Source organism: Alligator mississippiensis, chromosome 11 (genome assembly GCF_030867095.1).
Source record: "Alligator mississippiensis isolate rAllMis1 chromosome 11, rAllMis1, whole genome shotgun sequence".
Classification (NCBI taxonomy): Eukaryota; Metazoa; Chordata; order Crocodylia; family Alligatoridae; genus Alligator; species Alligator mississippiensis.
The window spans coordinates 47,229,076-47,247,304 of record NC_081834.1 but is presented as its reverse complement, the minus strand read 5'-3'; the positions used below and the strand labels follow the sequence as shown (position 1 = coordinate 47,247,304).

General features: G+C 47.6%; 1 protein-coding gene across 1 annotated transcript; it reads left to right on the top strand.

Moving 5' to 3' along the window:
* The first annotated feature begins 3,682 nt into the window (after window positions 1–3,682).
* Window positions 3,683–17,895, top strand: LOC102568126 (E3 ubiquitin-protein ligase TRIM15-like). The gene is made up of 8 exons (XM_019499110.2): window positions 3,683–4,223; window positions 6,042–6,137; window positions 7,830–8,060; window positions 9,518–9,540; window positions 10,963–11,075; window positions 12,612–12,707; window positions 14,957–14,977; window positions 16,875–17,895. The coding sequence occupies exons 1-8, from the start codon at window positions 4,149–4,151 to the stop codon at window positions 17,423–17,425; spliced, it is 1,206 nt and encodes a 401-aa protein (XP_019354655.1). The 5' UTR covers window positions 3,683–4,148; the 3' UTR covers window positions 17,426–17,895.
* The last annotated feature ends 334 nt before the right edge of the window (window positions 17,896–18,229 follow it).

Genomic DNA, 18,229 nt, shown 5'->3' with positions numbered 1-18,229 from the left:
ACAGCAGAGGCAAGAGTAGACACCAGAGCACAGAGCCACCTTCTTTCCAGGGCAGTGCCTGTCTTTCTGATGAAACCAGCTGATACCCATTTTACTTCATCTCTTCCTGGGACTCCCCTTGGGGCCTTGGACATGTCGCTTAGTTGTGCTGTGCTCCCTCCAGCCTGGGGTTCAAGGGTCATGTTTGCATAGTGGGAATTTGGGAGGAGTGATGTGGACTTCTGCAGCAGCTGGAGTGCTGTCCTTTGTGTGTGTAACAGGGCAGCAGTGTGTCTTATGCTGGGGAACCTTTCTTGGATATCTCTGAGGGGCGACGGAAGAAGAGGTCTGTCCGGAACCAAGCAGTGGGCCCCCAACTTTTTTTTCCCTTCTGTTGAGAATACTTTGCAGCCTTTGTGATCTAAGTGTATAAACATTATTTAGAAATGTCCTAACTGCATACAACTATTTTGCTATACAAATGCATGAGGTATTAACACTTCTACGTTATTTCTTTCATTAGAAATGTACTAACTAGATTAGAAAGTTTCCATCTTAAACTAAATGTGTTTAGAAGTTTGCATGCATGTGGGTTTATCTCTCCAAATGTGTTTAAACATCTATATGTACATATAAAAATACATTGCAATACTTGGTTATTCCTCGGGGGGGGGGGGGGGGGGGTTATTTTCATTCAGTTAGTTTAAAATTGAATAAGCAGTTATTTAATAGGTTTATTTTAAAATGTACTCTCTGTCTCTCTCTTTGGTATCACAGTCCTCGAGGGCCTATAACTGCCTTATCTAAAGCCTTCCGTCTCCTCCCACCTTGTCACATCTTTGCCTATCCCTTCCAGATAACATAAAAAAATTATCCTCCCATCCTTGCCTTGGTCTGTGTCAAGGTCTGAGATCCTCCACCTCGGCTTCCAAAATCTTCATTTTCCTGTTGCTTTTCTTGATGTGCCCTGTCCAGTTCATTCTTTGTGCTCCTATCTTGCTCAGGACAGGCGGTCTTTTGTGAATGTCCATAAGCTCTTGATTATGTCTTCTCTATGCTCCATACTAGTTACATAAAAAACATGTTTTCCTTCAAAAATAAGGGAAATGTATGTGTATATTGAGATTTTGTCCAGTGATTTAACAAACTTTATTTAGGATGTTATGAACTGCCTAAGTCGATGACAGTTGGAGGGGAGGGGGCAGCAATGGAGGAAGGGTAATGTATTGGCACCTAATGGTGGTGGTTAGGAGTTGGACTAGTCTGTGGGGTGGGCAGCAGTTGGGACAAGGAAATATGGGGCTGGGTAGCCACAATGAAGCACACAGCTCTGCCTTTACCAGCCAAACCTTGTCCAATGTGTCATAGAGCACATACCACAGTCACTAGCAGAAACAGCAGTATTAGAAACAGCTTTGATGTTATTAAATATGGAGCTGATCATTTTACTCAGCAAAGGTCTGCATTTTAACTGGTGTGGAACGTTGATGCATCAAGAGGAAAAGCATTCACTGAAGTTGAGGCTGTCTTACCCCATCTCCCTTTTGGGGGCAAGAACAGAAGCAGCAGCTAAAAGGTGGGGAAATACCCAGGCTCTAAGGAAATTTCATCTCAGTGGTAGAAACTCAGGAAAAAACATCCTTCTAAAGTGGAAGAATATATAAATGTTCAATAACTGGCAAGAAAAGGGATAAAACTGAGGAATTTTATATTAAAATTTGGTAACTAGTGAGACAAAAGGCAAAACCGGAAGGAAAATTATGTCAGTGATTTTGGGGCTGTAAGAGATTCAGCCAGTATCATCATCAGCAATTGCCCACACAAGGCAAGCCTTGAAAAAAAAAATCATAAGGGGTTTTTAAAGGGCTTGGTTTCTTTATCAATTCTCCCTATTGAGCCTTTACAATCACTTGGGTCAGATTGTCAAGCTTTTCTCTACAACCTAGGCCAGACACTTCCTTTTTTGTTTTTCTTTTTTTCTTTAAATCAAAGCCAATATTCTCAAAGGACTCCAGGAGCTGGAGCTTTAAGGAAATCCCCAGTATCATAAGACTAGGGGTAACATCAGGAAAGTTGTCAGCATTCAGCTACACTCATTTCCCAATCTTGCCATGCTCCCCTCTGTCCTAACACCAGCAACAGAGTGGCCACTCAGCACCCCCAACCGAGTGAAGTCTCCTGCCCTCCACTTTAAAGCCTCCTTGAGCTTCTCCCAAGCTCTGCTCACTGTCCACTCTTTGACCATCCGTAAACCTCTACTAGATATCTGCCAAATTCCAGTATCACCAATGTCAAGAGTTCAAAAATCAGGGTATTTAACAATAACAATAGCACGTGGCAGGCAGGGCGGAAAGGGTCTCTCCTCTTTCTGAGCCTTTAGGGAGCACTTGGTCACCCTGTCAAACTCTTTCTTGTACTTGGGAACTGTTAATGTTTTTACCTAAGGGTTGGGATATTTGCAGAGTACATAATCTGTGTGCACAGACAGCATTAGTGCCCACAGACGTATGGACACGCATTGAGCATGGCCCCCGCTCTGCCTTTCGGTCAAAGTAGCATTGACTCCCATCAAGAAAAGCTCCATGGAGGTTTTTTAAGGGCAAGTACCCACATAGATTCATAGATTCATAGATGTTAGGGTCGGAAGGGACCTCAATAGATCATCGAGTCCGACCCCCTGCATAAGCAGGAAAGAGTGCTGGGTCTAGATGACCCCAGCTAGATACTCATCTAACCTCCTCTTGAAGACCCCCAGGGTAGGGGAGAGCACCACCTCCCTTGGGAGCCTGCTCCAGACCTTGGCCACTCGAACTGTGAAGAAGTTCTTCCTAATGTCCAGTCTAAATCTGCTCTCTGCTAACTTGTGGCCATTATTTCTTGTAACCCCCGGGGGCGCCTTGGTGAATAAATACTCACCAATTCCCTTCTGTGCCCCCGTGATGAACTTATAGGCAGCCACAAGGTCGCTTCTCAACCTTCTCTTGCGGAGGCTGAAAAGATCCAGTTTCTCTAGTCTCTCCTCGTAGGGCTTGGTCTGCAGGCCCTTAACCATACGAGTGGCCCTTCTCTGGACCCTCTCCAGGTTATCCGCATCCCTCTTGAATTGCGGCGCCCAGAATTGCACACAGTACTCCAACTGCGGTCTGACCAGCGCCCGATAGAGGGGAAGTATCACCTCTTTGGATCTATTCGTCATGCATCTGCTGATGCACGATAAAGTGCCATTGGCTTTTCTGATGGCTTCGTCACACTGCCGGCTCATGTTCATCTTGGAGTCCACTAGGACTCCAAGATCCCTTTCCACTTCCATGCCACCCAGCAGGTCATTCCCTAGGCTGTAGGTGTGCTGGACATTCTTCCTCCCTAGGTGCAGCACTTTGCATTTCTCCTTGTTGAACTGCATCCTGTTGTTTTCTGCCCACTTGTCAAACCTGTCCAGATCTGCTTGCAGCTGTTCCCTGCCCTCCGGCGTGTCCACATCTCCCCATAGCTTTGTGTCATCTGCAAACTTGGACAGAGTACATTTCACTCCCACGTCCAAGTCACTGATGAAGACATTAAAGAGTATCGGTCCAAGGACTGAACCCTGCAGGACCCCACTGCCCACACCCTTCCAGGTTGAAACCACGTGACTGGTTGCCTAGCTGTCTTCTTCCTGTCCTTCCGAAGTCCATTTCCGTAGGCTGACTCACTCCAGCTCAGCCAGTGGTGTGTTGTATAAAATAAAAACCAAAGGAAATATCTTGTGCTGCTGCAGATTAAATTAGCTTTTGAGCTAAGGAAGCTGAAAGTGAGCTGCAGGTGTGGTTTCCTGCCTTGCACAAGTGATGGCTTCTGAGGATCTAGCTCTGAGCTCTGAGTATGAAGTGACTTGCTCCATCTGCCTGGGAGATTTCAAAGACCCGGTGACTATTGATTGTGGGCACAACTTCTGCCGGGCCTGCATCAGCCAGTGCTGGAAGGAGTCACAGCCAACTTTCTCCTGTCCTCACTGCAGAGAAACAATCCAGCAAAGAGACTTTCCGCTCAACAAGCAGCTGGGAAACATGGTCAGCTTAGTGAAAAAACTACGTTCCCAGGAAGTGAGAGAGCCTGAACTGGACAGAGTGTGCAAGAGACACCAGGAGGCCCTGAAGCTGTTCTGCTAGGAGGACCAAACCCTCATCTGCATGGTTTACAGGGAGTCCTGGGCTCACAGAGCTCACACTGTGGTCCCCATCGAGGAGGCAGCCCAGGAGTACAAGGTAGGTGATTGCTAGCCTGAGGCATGGGGGGATCACAGTAGCAGGAGCACCACTGTATGACAGTGTGAGCCACACAGCCTGTCTCCACTTGAGCTAAAGGTGTCACTTATTATAGCCCATTATCCTCGATGTGGACCAGCCTCCCAGGAGGAATGTGATACCAGTATTCCCAGGGGGTGTTACAGTGCTATTTTAGCAAGGACTGGGGGATGCTGGTTGTGCAGATTCCTGGCCCTGGTAGCGGACTATGACATAAGAGATGACAGGCTGAGTTAAGCATATGGGCTTGGCAGAATTGCCCCATGACACCAGTATGGATGGGGCTCATGTCTGCCCTACCAGAGACATGGGTTCTTTCTCCAGCTCTGGCTCTGCACAACCTCTCTGTTAACTTACATGTAACTTGTGGGCTGATGGTAGCAGGCAAACAAAGTGTACAGAAACATTTGCACCAGCCAGCAGCAAAGGTTTTACCTCTTGGCTCTTCTCCCAAAGCACCTTCCTGGATGCTGTTTTGCTGCAGCAAGTCTCTGCCACGGGGTCTCCTAGCCATGATGTTTCTATGGGTGCTTGTACAAGCGACGGAAGTTTAGTTCGGTTTAGTTCTCCCTAAATTGAAACAGTGGGATTTTAAAAACCCACCTTTTCCACCATTTCAATTTAGGCAGAACTAAACTGAACTAAACCCCCATCGTATGTACAAAGGTGAAGGGCCAGATTTTTACCTGCTTCTCCCGCGGTGGGGAGGAGGTGGAAGGCGAGCTGCCAGCTGACTGAGCAGTCCCTGAGCTGCAGGGGACCCTGGTGCTTCCCTCCACAGTGGCAGCGGCCCCCGCCTGCTAGCACCTGGCCTGGGCAGTCCCAGGGGACACCACCACCATGGAGGGAAGCACTGGGCCCTGCACAGATCAGGGGCTGTGTGACCCAATGGCAGCTCATGCAGGCAGGCTTAATTGAAGAAAAAAAAAAAGTGGCAAGGAGCCTGATTTTTTTTATTTTTTCTCCCAGAGCCTGCCTGCCTGCGGGGCTTGGTGCTTCCCTCTGCGGTGGTGGCGCCCCCTGGGACCGCCTGGGCCGGGTGCCAGCAGGCGGTTGCTACCTGGGGAGTGCCACCGCCGCCGAAGGAAGCACCGGGGTCCTCTGCAGCTCAGGGACCACTCAGCCCACTGGCAGCTCACCCCCCCCCCCCCCCAACTCTCCCCTGCAGGAGAGGCAGGTAAGGATCGGGTCCCCTCACCCTTGTGACCACCTGGGAAAGTCCAGCTTGCCCGTGGGGCAGAGTGACAAGGCAGCAGGAGGGCCCCTGGGTGTGCTGGCGGCAGGAGAAGGCGCCCAGGACAATGCATGGGGCGCTGGAAGCCTGCCAAGCCCGAGCTTCCCCAAGCATGTTGGCTTCTGGCACTCCATGCACCCGCTTCTGGCACTCCATGCACCCTTGCACTTTGTTACATAGCAAACTAAAATATCTCAGATGGGTTTTACTTTGCTACGTAACAAAGTCATTTAAAGTGGACTACGCCGTCTAGTGTATAAGTAGCAATGCCATTAAAGTGGAGCAAAGGGGCAATTAAGCTGCTTTAAAGGCCAATTTTGTTGCATGTCCGAAGTCCCTATGCCTTCTAAAGAGTCTCTGATACTCATCAGCAGAGCTCCTGATCCTCCCTATGCCAGCGATGAGGCTTTTGCCACTAGCACTTTATTCTGGCTATTGTACAAATGAGAAACTTCAAACAAAATCTCACTCCGGCTACTAGCTGTAGCCTCAGTGGCTAAAGAGAAAAACCTCAGACCTAGAAGTTGTCTTCCTCCTGTTTCCAGGAACAAATCCAGACCCATCTGAAGCGTTTGAGGAAAGAGAAAGAAGAGCTGCTGGGGTGTCAATGCCATGAGGAAAAGACAAGCCGAGAGCTGATGGTAGGTGCCCATGGTGTTTTCCCAGCAGGTTCTCTCAGGGACATCAACACCAGTGGCTCTGGGTAGTAGCACAGAATTGGGGGCTGAACCCACAAGCTCATTCTCCACTAAAATCAATCCCCCTTCCATAGGCAAAAGGACACCAACTTTGGGCCCCTAATGCATAGCATTTTACCCTTGTAATCATTTCCTGTATATTCCTTCTGCTAATTGTACTGACAAATACAAGGTGCTGTACCTTGGGAAGAATAATTAAAAATATAAATACAAAATGGGAGACACCTGGCTGGTTGACAGCACTATGGAGAAGGATCTGGGAGTCTTGGTTGATCACAGACTCATTATGAGTCTGCAGTGTGATGGAGCTGCACAAAAGGCAAATAGGGTTTGGGCTGCATTGAAATGGAAGCATTAGATGCAAGACATGGAAGGTGATAGTGCCCTTCTCTACTGGGCACTGGGTAGGCCTCATTTAGAGTGCTGCATGAAGTTTTGGACTCTGCATTTCAAAAAGCATGTGGAGAAGTTAGAGGGTCCAGAGGTGAGCAATAAAGATGATAAAGGACTTAGAAACCAAATTATTTGAGGAGGGACTGAAGGAGCTAGGCGTGTTCAGCTTGCAGAAAAGGTGCTTAAGAGGGGACATGATCAGTCTTCAAATGCTTGAAAGTTTGCCATAAACAAGAGGGAAAGCACCTTTTATCTCTTGCTGCAGAGAGTAGGATGTAGAACAATTGTTTGAAGCTGCAGCAAGGTAGGTTTAGACTGTACATCCAGAAAAGCTTCATTAGAGCAGTGAGGCAAAAGAACAGACTGCATAGGGAAGCTGTGGACTCTCCATCATGGGAGGTATTGAAGAAGAGGTTGGACAGCCACTGGTCATGGATGATCTAGGCATAGCTATGCCTATATTCTATTATGGGTATTTCCCATGCTTCTGGGCTTTGCTGGTTGCTGCACAGGGCTGGGAGGGAATCCTGCTCCCTGCCCCAGCCCTTTCTTGCTACATTTGTCACGTATATTTTTTAAGTCTTCTTCAAAGGCATTGGATGTTGGCTGCAGCCAAGGTTGGGGATTTTGATTGGGGTGTGCCAATGCTCCTGCTGAGACTTAAATCCAGAGGCTAGCACCCTAAGCACCAGCTCAGCCCCCTGCTCCAGCAGGCTGGCCTTTACTCATCTATTTCTTCTTCACTTTACTTTTCCTCCTCAAAGCCATACTGTGCAAATCCCCTGTGCCCAACCAGGTTGTTGGGCTGAAGGTAAGGTGGGCCTTTCCCATACGGGTAAATTGCATAGCACACATGATATTTGCTTTTCTGAGGGGCAGGGATAGAGACTGCTACAAAGGAGAAATCTCCATCCTCACTTCCAGGTTGTGATTTCCAGACCTTTCCCTTGCAAGGTGCATGGAGGGTGGAGGAAGGGTCTGTTTCCAGGACATCACATTCCATCTTAATATGAGGTTACGGTCCACTTGTGGGGAGCTGAATCAAACCACACAGCTAGAACATTGCAGAAGAGCAAACGTCACATGGAAACTAATTAACTGAATTAAACAGCGAGCAGCTGGTACATCTCACAGTTGTGTCCCAGGGCAGACCCTCAGGAGCAGGGATGGGATGTCCCTATCCCTGTTATCTCATCCCCGTGTGTGCCTGCTCTCCACATGGCATCTCTCTGTGCATCCCAGAGGCAGATGGAGCTGGAGAGACAGCTGGTGGTGTCTGAGTGTACACGCCTGAGCCAGCTCCTTACACAAGAAAAGTGCCTCCTGTTGGCCCGCCTGGGAGATCTGGACAAGGAGATCATAAGGAGGAAGGAAGAAAATGCCTCCCGACTGCAGGAGGAGAATGTCTGCCTTGGTGCCCTGATCACAGAGCTGGAGTGGAAGTGTCAGCAACCAGCGCCTCAGTTCTTGCAGGTGAGATGCTGCCAGCCACATCCCAGTGCCCAGGCAAGACTGGGCAGCCCCACAGTCAGTCCCTCAGGCAGCAGAGAGTGAGACCCCCAAGCATCTGCAAGGACCTGGAGGGCTCAGAGCAACAGAAAGGGGAGTTGGGCCTGGCTAAGAGTTTGGAGCGGCTTGTGCGGGAGTGGGAGTATGTAGCACACAGATCTGTCTGTACTTCGAGCACAGCATCTCCAGTTGTCCTCTTCTATTGGCTGGACCCTTCTAGACCAGGTCTAACTGCCTCTTGTAGCAAGAAAACAGCAGGAAAGTGAGCAACTACACTCCCCTTTTTAAAAAAAAATGTGAGCGCTTGACACCGGGTATCAGGGACAACCTTCCAAGTGCTCCACAGCTCCCCTGGTGAGATGTGTGCCAGGTCTAGAGCAGCCATCTGTTAATGTGAGGGTCTGTCCAAATCAGGGTCATGCCTGCAGTGTGAATAGACTGAGTTAATTCAGGATGGACAAGTCTACCAGCCCTGCAGGCAGGAGGACAATGCTGCAGAAAACCACTTCACAGCAGAGGTCCAGGACTGTGACTTTAAAGTGAATAGCAGGGCTACACCACTCTGCTCCTTCTGAACCAGTTTAACCAAGCTCAGAAAACACAGACAAGGCTGGGGCTGGATTTAAACCTAACTCCCAGGGCATGGGCACACTGTGAAATGGGTGCAAGGCAAAGGAAGGCAGGATTTTCCTGGGCATCAGGTACTCTATGGTAACTGCTCCCATGCATGTTCTTACCCCACAGTACATGGAAGCTGAACCACTGTAGCTTAGCTCTCCATGGAAGAGACCAGAAGCAGAGTTAGCCCTATTAGCAGGGTTCCCATTCTTTGGCTAGATCCCAGCATGCAACGTGCACTCAATTCAAAATCAGGTTGTTTATTCCTGTGTCTAGATAGGAAAAGGAAGGAAATCTGACTCCTGATGCCCAGGGTACACACTCCATGTATTGTCATCATCAGATTGTTTCCCACTAGCCCGAAGCACAAACTGAGCAAGGCCCCATTGTCCTGGGCACTCCCCAGACACAGTCTCAGCCTTGAACTACTTATAATGTGAGCTAGGCAAAAGGATGAAGGGTGGGAAGGGGAAACAGAGGTAGAGGAAAGGGCCAGGGCTGAAAACCTAAAATCTAAAGGCCGGGATTTCAAAAAGGAAGCAAAGAATTAAATGCTTATCATCACTGAGATGTGCACACTCATATCCCTGGTGTGCTCACAAAAACCCCAGCTAGTAAAACTAACAGAAGATGCCAATCATTACCAAGCCAAGAAATTCAGTTAGGTTTAACAAATGTCGAAGTCTAGGAATTAGCAATATTGCAGTCTCACACAGGGCACAGGGCTGGCGGGTGGAAGTGGGGTGTCCTGTCTAAGGCTCAGGCTGGGCTAACTCTCTGTTCTGTCTCTTGTTCCCTGCTAGGATGTCAGAAGTGCAGTGAGCAGGTATGTCTGGGCTATCTTGGCTCTCACACTCCATCTTACTTGATAGAGGCTCAGAGGCCAGGGCTATAGTCGTAGCCCCCAGCAACTCGGACTGCAGGATGGTATCACACCCTGGAACCAAACCCCGTCCCCCCAACCCATCACTGATGCAGCTGTTGCCAAGTGACCCATCCTGTTGGGAAGGTTGTAGAGCTCTGGACTGAGCGATCTTTTCCCTGTGTACTGGTTTGGTTTGGGAGTATTAATGGGGCCTTGGGACCTTCCACCCCAAGAACCAGTTGGGACATAGCTGATATCCTGTCCCATTTGAAGGGGGCTGAGGGCCTGGGAGGGGAGAGTTGAGCATATCGACCCAAGACCTACTGTCTGCTCTAGGGTGAGGTTCAGTTATGAAATGTCCCAGTTGCAGTCTGAGAGCTGGGATCAAATCCCTGAAACCTGGAAGTCGTGGGAGGCGACAGCAATCGGCACAGAGGCTCCCAGGCTCCATTTCTGTCCCTTCCTAGATATGAATGCCTTCATGCACATATACCCTAGCAGTATGGCTTCAGTGCAGCTGAGCTCCCAAGATTTGGGGTACCCCTGGAAACTTCATTAAGGGGCTGCCACTGCACAGGCAATCTAATGCCCTCTTGTGTGGGGAAAGGGGAAGGTACAGCACTCTGGCCTATCTCCCCCTTAACATGGCCCTGCTCCTACATGCTCTGACACATGTGTTGATCCCTGGCTCTCTAAGAGCCCCCCTTAGGACCTGGCTCCACAGATGAACACATCTCCCAGGTCTTGGGGCAGATTTGGATGCCATATTACAAATGTAGGCAGCAATAATAATTAGGCTTCTCTGCATCCTCGAAAGGAGAAACAAATAGTAGGATGGGACTGGAATCTGCCTAAGCAACACATTTTAGTGCAACTACAAGCTACCGGGTTGGAGCTTCGTGCAATCCTCTGGCCTCTGCGAAGCACGAGGTCAGAGTACAGGATCAAAATAGTCCCTTCTTGCCTTAAGATCTCTCTCCCCACTAGGCACACCCCTTCCCTGGCACACATTGGCATGGCAGAACGCGTGGGAAGGTCACACCACCAGCGCCCAGGCTGTAGTTTGAGGGTCTCAGAATCCTTCACATTTACAAGTGCTGAGATGTGGAAGGGCAGTGGTTAGGAACTGAGGGTGCAGATGGGCACTTAGGGGGGATTTTCACAAGCTTCTAAAATCCTACTAGGCACCTACCTGCCTAAGTATCACGGCCCAGGAGCCTGGCCTAGTGGAAAGTTTGGGTGAGTTTCCCAGTCTTCAGCGTGGTTTTGTAAGCTGAGATAATTGCCTCAGGGCTGTAGCTGTGTCCCTCTTGGGGGACTGGATAGGAGATGTCTGGGACACAGGACACATAGGGTGATCAAACATGTTCCTGTTCCCTTCAGGGCCGAGGAGGCAACATTTCAGCGTCCAGCTTTTGCTTCCTTTAAGATGGGCAAGAAAGTGTGGCACTCCCCTCGAGAGAGCCATGACTGGAGGGCACCAACGGAGCTCCTCGGTAAGGGTCTATCCCCGGGACCTCACTAATCCATGTAAGAGCAAGGTGGGGAGGTCTCCCAAGGAAAAGCCATGAAGTTGGGACCATGTGAGGAGATGGTGCTTGTGCATCGTGAGAATTATCTATTATCTGTGTAGGCTTTTATACCACGTCTATTTGGGGATGACATGTCAGATGCCCAAACTAAGCTCGCTCCTAATCGCAGAGGTGGTAGTGGGAGCTCTGCGACAAACAGCAGACTCATGTGGTACACCGAGAGGCTGTGCAGTGAATTCTGTCTGTCGTGCCCATTTGCATGTCCAAACTGCTCTCCTTTTCCAGTTCACCTCATCGTAGCTACATTCTTATCTCTACAGAAGAATGACACTGCTTTAATTATACTGGTATAGTTAAAACAATTCAACTGCCCCTAGTGACAATGCAGACATTCCTATACAATGAGGCTTCCTATGGTATTTGCTAGAATTTAAGATGACCCTGAATTTCAGACTACTCCCCAGTAATTAAACTCTATACATGGAACATTTATAAATTTGTTACAATTTTCCATGTATAGAATCTAAGTATCAGAGGGTCATCTTTAATTTATCCCTCCCAACTGCTACAAGGGGGTTGGCAGTGGGGGGCAGGTATTATGGGGAGGTCAAGCAGCATGCCTGCCCCCCCACAGCCTCAGGCCCCACCTTCCCCCTCTGCTTCCCCTCCTCCCAGTCTCTGCTCCCTACTTTCCCCCAGACTTTATTTCCCCCATCTCCTCTAGCCTCTGCTTCCCCCTCTCCTCCCTACCATCTTTGCTCTCCCTTACCCCCAGCCTCTGCTCCCTACTCCCACTCACCCCTTACCCTTGCTCTATATATTGCTCTATACGCTTTTTAAGTGTAGTAATATTACACTTAAAAAGCGTAGGATTTTAAGACAAAGACTCTTTGAGTTTCTTTTGAGAGATTTTGCAATCCCCTTTGTGCATCTGGACTCATGGTATAAAAACCATCTTGGATCAATTATTTAAAGACTTTCTAAAATCTTCCTATAAGAGTTTGTGAACTCCTGTCATGTCCATAGCCCATGGTCCTTGGGATCAGAGATTATCAACCAGACAGAGAGAGCAAGTGTAAGCATGTCTGCATGGCCTACTGATAAACTAGCCCCTGATTCAGGGCTTCACATTGGGATGGGTTGGGAGACTCCTGATTACCAGTTTCTGCTACATACATAGTTTATTCATTTTACATGAAACAGTCATTTCCAGCATATTTCCAGGTTTGGAGTTTGCTCAGGGGTGTCCTAGCCAGGGTGCACTACACCATGCCAGGTGTCAGGGCACCAAGGGGTGAGGCCAGTGCCACTTGTAGATCAAGCTGTCAGTGTTTCATGTCCCTGTCTATAAAACAGTGGCACTGGCACTACCAGACTGCCCAAGGGAGTGTGAAGGGAAATGCAGGAAGGATTGTGAAGTTCTCATACAGAGACAAGGGTGATGGGGGTCACAACCTAAACTTCCTAAAGTAACATAAATCCTGGGGTTTTGTCTTGCAGATTCCTTTCTCCTGCGAGCCTCTCCCTGGATGGGGCCTAAATATGCAGCCCTGGTTCTTTTCTTTGCCCTGGCTGTTTGTTTTTTCATGCTACAAGGTAAAAACACTAATGGGGAATTCAAAAAAGTGAACATATTGTAGGAACTGCCAGACAGAATCAGACCTGTGCACCAGCAAAGCCAAAAATCTAACACTAGCCTAAAGCTCCAGAAGAAGAAGCCTGTAGCAAGCAGATGTAAGAAAATCTGCTGCTGCATCCAAGTTGAGATTAGAGTTTAGTCCTGAAAGGTAAAATAAGAGGATACACTTCAAAGGGCCAGAATTTCATTGCAGTTCAAAGTGCACCGATGCACGTGATTTGCATGCACCCAGCTGCATGCAGGACCTAGGTGATTATAAATGCAAATGAATCATTAGATATATTAGTTGGTCTAATAAAAGATATCACGTCTACTAAGAGTTCTGAATACAATGAATCATTAGCTGCTTTTGCACACAGAGTTGTCTGATATGCAAGAAGAGTCATAGTAACTGCGTGCAAAGCGCTGATCCCCTGGCCCTGATCCCACAGTACTTCAAATGAAATTATTAAATACTTAACATTAATCCTATGTGGAAATGCTTTGCAGGATCAGAGTGAAGGAGCTCAGTGGGACTGACCACATTCTTCTTCTACAAAACTGGCAATAACAATGAGCAGAGGCAGCTTTGTCTCAAGTCTGAATGAACTCCAAATCACAACTTGATCTGGAATAGTACCAGATGCACATATCCCTCTGGCTCCTGTGCCAAGCTCCTGCAGCTCAACCATCCTAGATTTTTAGGGTGAATAGATACATTATTTGTGCTCTCCTATGGCTTACTTAAAAAAAAACTATTTGAAATGCCTTGTTAACATAAAAACCTGGACCCACAGCAGGAAGCATAGGCTGAGCACTGCAGCCCTAACTCCTTAGGCTCCTTGCCAGATAACAGAAGCCCCGAGTTTGTGCCTGGCCCATCTGTATGATGCACAGAATTAAAACCAAGGAGGGGTTCATAGAAGATGACCCAATGGGTCTGAACTCTGGTCTACAGGGAGCAGGCACATTCCTAGAATCATGGAAAGTTAGTGTTGGAAGGGACCTCAGGAGGTTACATGTAGTCCAACCCCCTGCTCAAAACAGGACCATCCCCAGCTAGATCATCCCAGCCAAAGCTTTGTCTAGCCGGGTTTTGAAAACCGGCAAGGATGGAGCTTCCACCACCTCTCTGGGTAACCTTCCTAGGGAGAAAATTCTTCCTAACATCTAACCTATGTTTCCCTTGCTGCAACTTGATACCGTTGTTCCTTGTTCTGTCATCTGCCACCGCTGAGAACAGTTCAGCTCCGTCCCCTTTTGAACCCCCTTCACATAGCTGAAGCCTGCTATTAAGTCTCCTCTCAGTCTCCTCTTCTCTAGACTAAATAAACCCAGTTCCCCCAGTCTTTCCTCATAAGTCATGTCCCCCAGGCCCCTCACCATTTTTGTCACCCTATGCTGGACTCTCCAATTTGTCCACATCCTTTCTGTACTGGGGGGCCCAAAACTGAACACAGTACTCCAGATGTGGCCTCACCAGTGCTGAATAGAGGGGAAGAATCACTTCCCTTGACATACTGGCAACACTCCTAGCAATGCAGCCCAGTATGCTGTTAGCCTTCTTGGCAACAAGGGCACACTGCTGCCTCATATTAAGCTTATTGTCCACTGTAACTCCCAGGGTCTTTTCTGCAGAGCTGCTGCCCAGCCAGTCAGTCCCCAGCCTGTACTGGTGCATGGGATTGTTCCTTCATAGGTGCAGGACTTCTTCCACTTAGGCTTTATAGCCAGAACCCCTCTTCTGGAATTAGTAGGTATAAGATATGGGTGGTCCTGGGCATGCCCAGTGACAGAAACGTAGATGTCAAGAGCATTTAGGCAATTCCAGGATTAGGCAAAGTACCTCATTTGTAGGCTTAGATGCTTCAGTTCCTAGTTAGGCTACCGCCACTGTTATTCCAGGATAGCTAATAACTCCATGTGTAGATATCCTTATTCCAAAACACGTGTCAAAGACGGAGTTGATTAGAAATTGTTTTTGCTTTTTATATCCACACCCTTCCTTATCCTGAATTAATTTTCTAGTGTAGGAACCTCTATTGCAGTAAGGAGGTATCCACATTTGAACTTGTTCCGGTATTGCTATAGTAATAAAAGTCAAACACTTGACCAATATTTGGGCACAAACCCTGTTTGTGGATCATTCCTTACTATTTAAATGTACATTCCTGGAAGAAAGAAGCTCTTGTTAATGATAATTCATTTATTTCTGTTTCTTTCCTAGGGACACATCCTGCAAAATTTGGTAAGTCTCAATCTCCTCACCCCTGCATCCCAATGTCCTGGCACTCAAAGTTGTAGCCTAATAAATTGTCTTAAATTTAACTGTTCACACGGACCATAATTTATTGATAATTACACTGCTCAACCTGCCAAGGCTTAGAGAAACTTGGGGCTGTCCATGCCTCGCTCAGATAGTTATAAATACCATTTTGAGTTTGTCTGCACACAAAAATGTTCTTGCTTTCACTATACAAATATTCTTCTAGGGTGGCTGCAACTATACCTGGACAAAAGTGCTTATACTAAGACAGAAACAAAGGTTTTTTTTGGTGTAATCTTTCATTGTATAGTTGGGAGAGGTAATAGATATGCTTTCAGAGCAAAGTGCCTTCCTCAGGTCTGGAAGAGAAGCAGGTATACTTTGCACCTGAGAACATGTTTAATAATCTCTCTCCTAGCTATGCAGTTGATCCAATAACAGATAAAACACCAAAACCCCTTCTTGCATATTTCCTGGACCATCATGGCTACACCACTCCAATCCTATTATAGCAGGACAGGGTACACACACACCATGCAGCACTCTGACCACCTCTAGAGAGGTAAGTGGGACAGATAGCAGTTGGTAAGCCTGCTGCAGATGTCACCACTGCCAGTGATATACTCAGGGACATTAGTGTCACACTAGTTTAGCTTATTTGGGTTTGGGAGGCCAAATAAGCCCTAAGACACCCTTATAGCACTATAACTATGGCCATACCAGGTCTGGGACTGGTAGGACAGTCCCAGTAAAATATTCTGAATGAGACCATTACAGCAGTAGAGCTTTCCCCATGTAGACCAGAAGCCTAATTCTCATGCAGGTAGGCAGATAAACTGTAAGGGTTATGTAAAGCTCCTTTGTACTAAGGGAAGAGTCTCACACCTAGGGTTGAACCAATTTAACTGTTTCAGAAAATCGCACCATTCCCCAAAATTGACACAAAGTGCCTGCAGGCCAGGCCAATGTGGTGATTAAATGCATGTTAACAAGGAAGTTGCTGTCTAGAAATAGACGATTGTTTTCTATAGCATCTAGCTGCCTGGAGGCCTCATTTTCCTTGGGATTCCTGTGTGTTTCTGTAGCACAAATAAATATAATATTAATATAATATATATAATAATTAATATAATATATAATATTAATAACAAAGCTGGCTGGATGTCTTGGTAGAACATGTGTATTCTGCTCCTAGAGTAACACCAGGCCAGTGTGGAAGCCTAAATACCAAAACCAACATCAGATTCCTTGGGAATAATCCATCTATCCTTGGGATGTCAAAATTAGAGCTGGTAAAAGGGTGGGTTCTCTTTTTAACTTGGCTTTTTCAATCATAAGACCATTTGTGATTTTTTTTCACCATTTCCTCTTTTATGAAACCTGAAAATGAATTTTTTTTGTAGTTTGGTTGTTAATTCTTTCCCCACCCCTTCTTTCCCAGCACTTTTTCTGGAAATTAGAAAAAAGAAGACTACAGAAATAAACACAGCTAATGACTAAATGAAAACTATTCCTTTTCAAAATAAAAGGTCATTTTAAAATGTCCACCAAAACTCTTTGCTGTTTTTCAAACAACTTATCTCCAGATGGTTTTGAACACAGAACAATAATCACACAGGTGGCAGGACTGAATGGGAGGCAATTCCCAACACTGAACAACACTGAATATGGCATGAGCTGCTGGGTTGACTAGCTCCTGTGTCTAGTGGGAAGAGATTCTCAGGGTGAGGCCTGGGCCAAGTCTGTCTTTCTATCCCTCGCACCCCGTGGAGTCTCCGAATTTGCAGCGCACCATTCAAAGCTGGTTAATTTGGAAATCCTGTGTCCCCCTTAGCCAAGTGCTGACTCTAATGCTGTGATTCTTTCTCTCTCTGTATAGCTAATGTGTCTCTGGATGTGGACACAGCAAACCACAGACTCATCCTGTCTGCAGATAGGAAACAGGTGAGAGTGGGATACAATGACAAAGACTTGCCCAGCAACCCCAGGAGATTTGATTTTGAGCCCTGTGTCTTGGGTTCAGAGGGGTTCAACTCAGGGAGACACTACTGGATCATGCAGTCAATAGGGGGAGCAGGCTGGGCTGCAGGAGTGGCCAGAGAGTCTGTGAACAGGAAGAGCCAACTGAACCTTCACACCAGGGAAGGGATCTGGGTTGTGTATCAGCCTGTTGGTGACTTCCGGACTCACACTTCCCCGGAGAACGCACTGCCCCTGAATGGGAGTCCCAAGAAGATCCAGGTTTATCTAGACTATGAAGGGGGACAGGTGGCTTTCTACAATGCAGAGAACAAGGCTCCCATCTTCAATTCACAGCTTCCTTTTCTGCAGAGAAAATTTTCCCTTTCTTCATGCTGTGGGACAAAAGAGCGGAGATCAAGCTGCATCCCCCTGACATGGAGTAATAATATGTGGTCGCATGGGGCCTGAACTCTACACAGGATCATGCACTTAGTTCCATCCAGCATTTCTCCTAGCTTGTGCTCTTCTGAAAAAAGTCCAAGGGACTTTGCTGTGAGCCCAGCAAATGATCAAATTAAGGCTCCGGTAGGCCAAAAGAAGGACATTGCAGAGAGGAAGGGCACTGACAGAGCCAGCCCTGTGAGCAGCTCCAGCTCAATTGCCTCTGATAAACCCAAACCTCTTTATACCCAGGCCTGAAGCTGAGCATCCTGCTAATCCCCAGCACAATCGTGTATCAGCTCAGCTGCCTAGGTCTCCAAGGTGACCATGTTCTTGGAGACCTAGATCTGAGCCTAGCTGCTGTGACACTCCTGACTCCCACTGCCCACTGTTGGGTGACATTTTCATGGCCTGGTGACAAGTGTGACAGGGGAGAGCTCATGGATGTGGAGTGGAAGAGATGGGTGGCTGAGGAAACCTGGCCAGCTGGGGCTGAGAACATCAACAGAGAGACCAGGACTCTGTATTTGGGAGGCAGCCTGCCCAGGTGCTCCCTACTCTGAGCTGGCTGCCTCCCGAATACAGAGTCCTGGTCTCTCCATTGATGTTCTCAGCCCCAGCTGGCCAGGTTTCCCCCGTCAGCACATGGAGTGAAGTCTAGTAAGAGATATGAGACTACAGCCCCATTGTACTCAGAACTGTAAGCAGCCAGACTCAGCTCATCCACTTGGCTTTTCCTGTTCTTCTCTCGCACACTTAGTTACACGTGTTCTCACACACCCATGCTCACATACCTATAGACATTAAGATCTGATCAATATCCAACCAAGC

Coding starts and splice junctions, on each gene's coding strand:
- LOC102568126 (XM_019499110.2), top strand. CDS start 4,149: ATGGTTTACAGGGAGTCCTGGGCTCACAGAGCTCACACTGTGGTCCCC. Junction 4,224..6,041: donor AGGCAGCCCAGGAGTACAAG/GTAGGTGATTGC, acceptor TCCTGTTTCCAG/GAACAAATCCAGACCCATCT. Junction 8,061..9,517: donor CAGCGCCTCAGTTCTTGCAG/GTGAGATGCTGC, acceptor GTTCCCTGCTAG/GATGTCAGAAGTGCAGTGAG.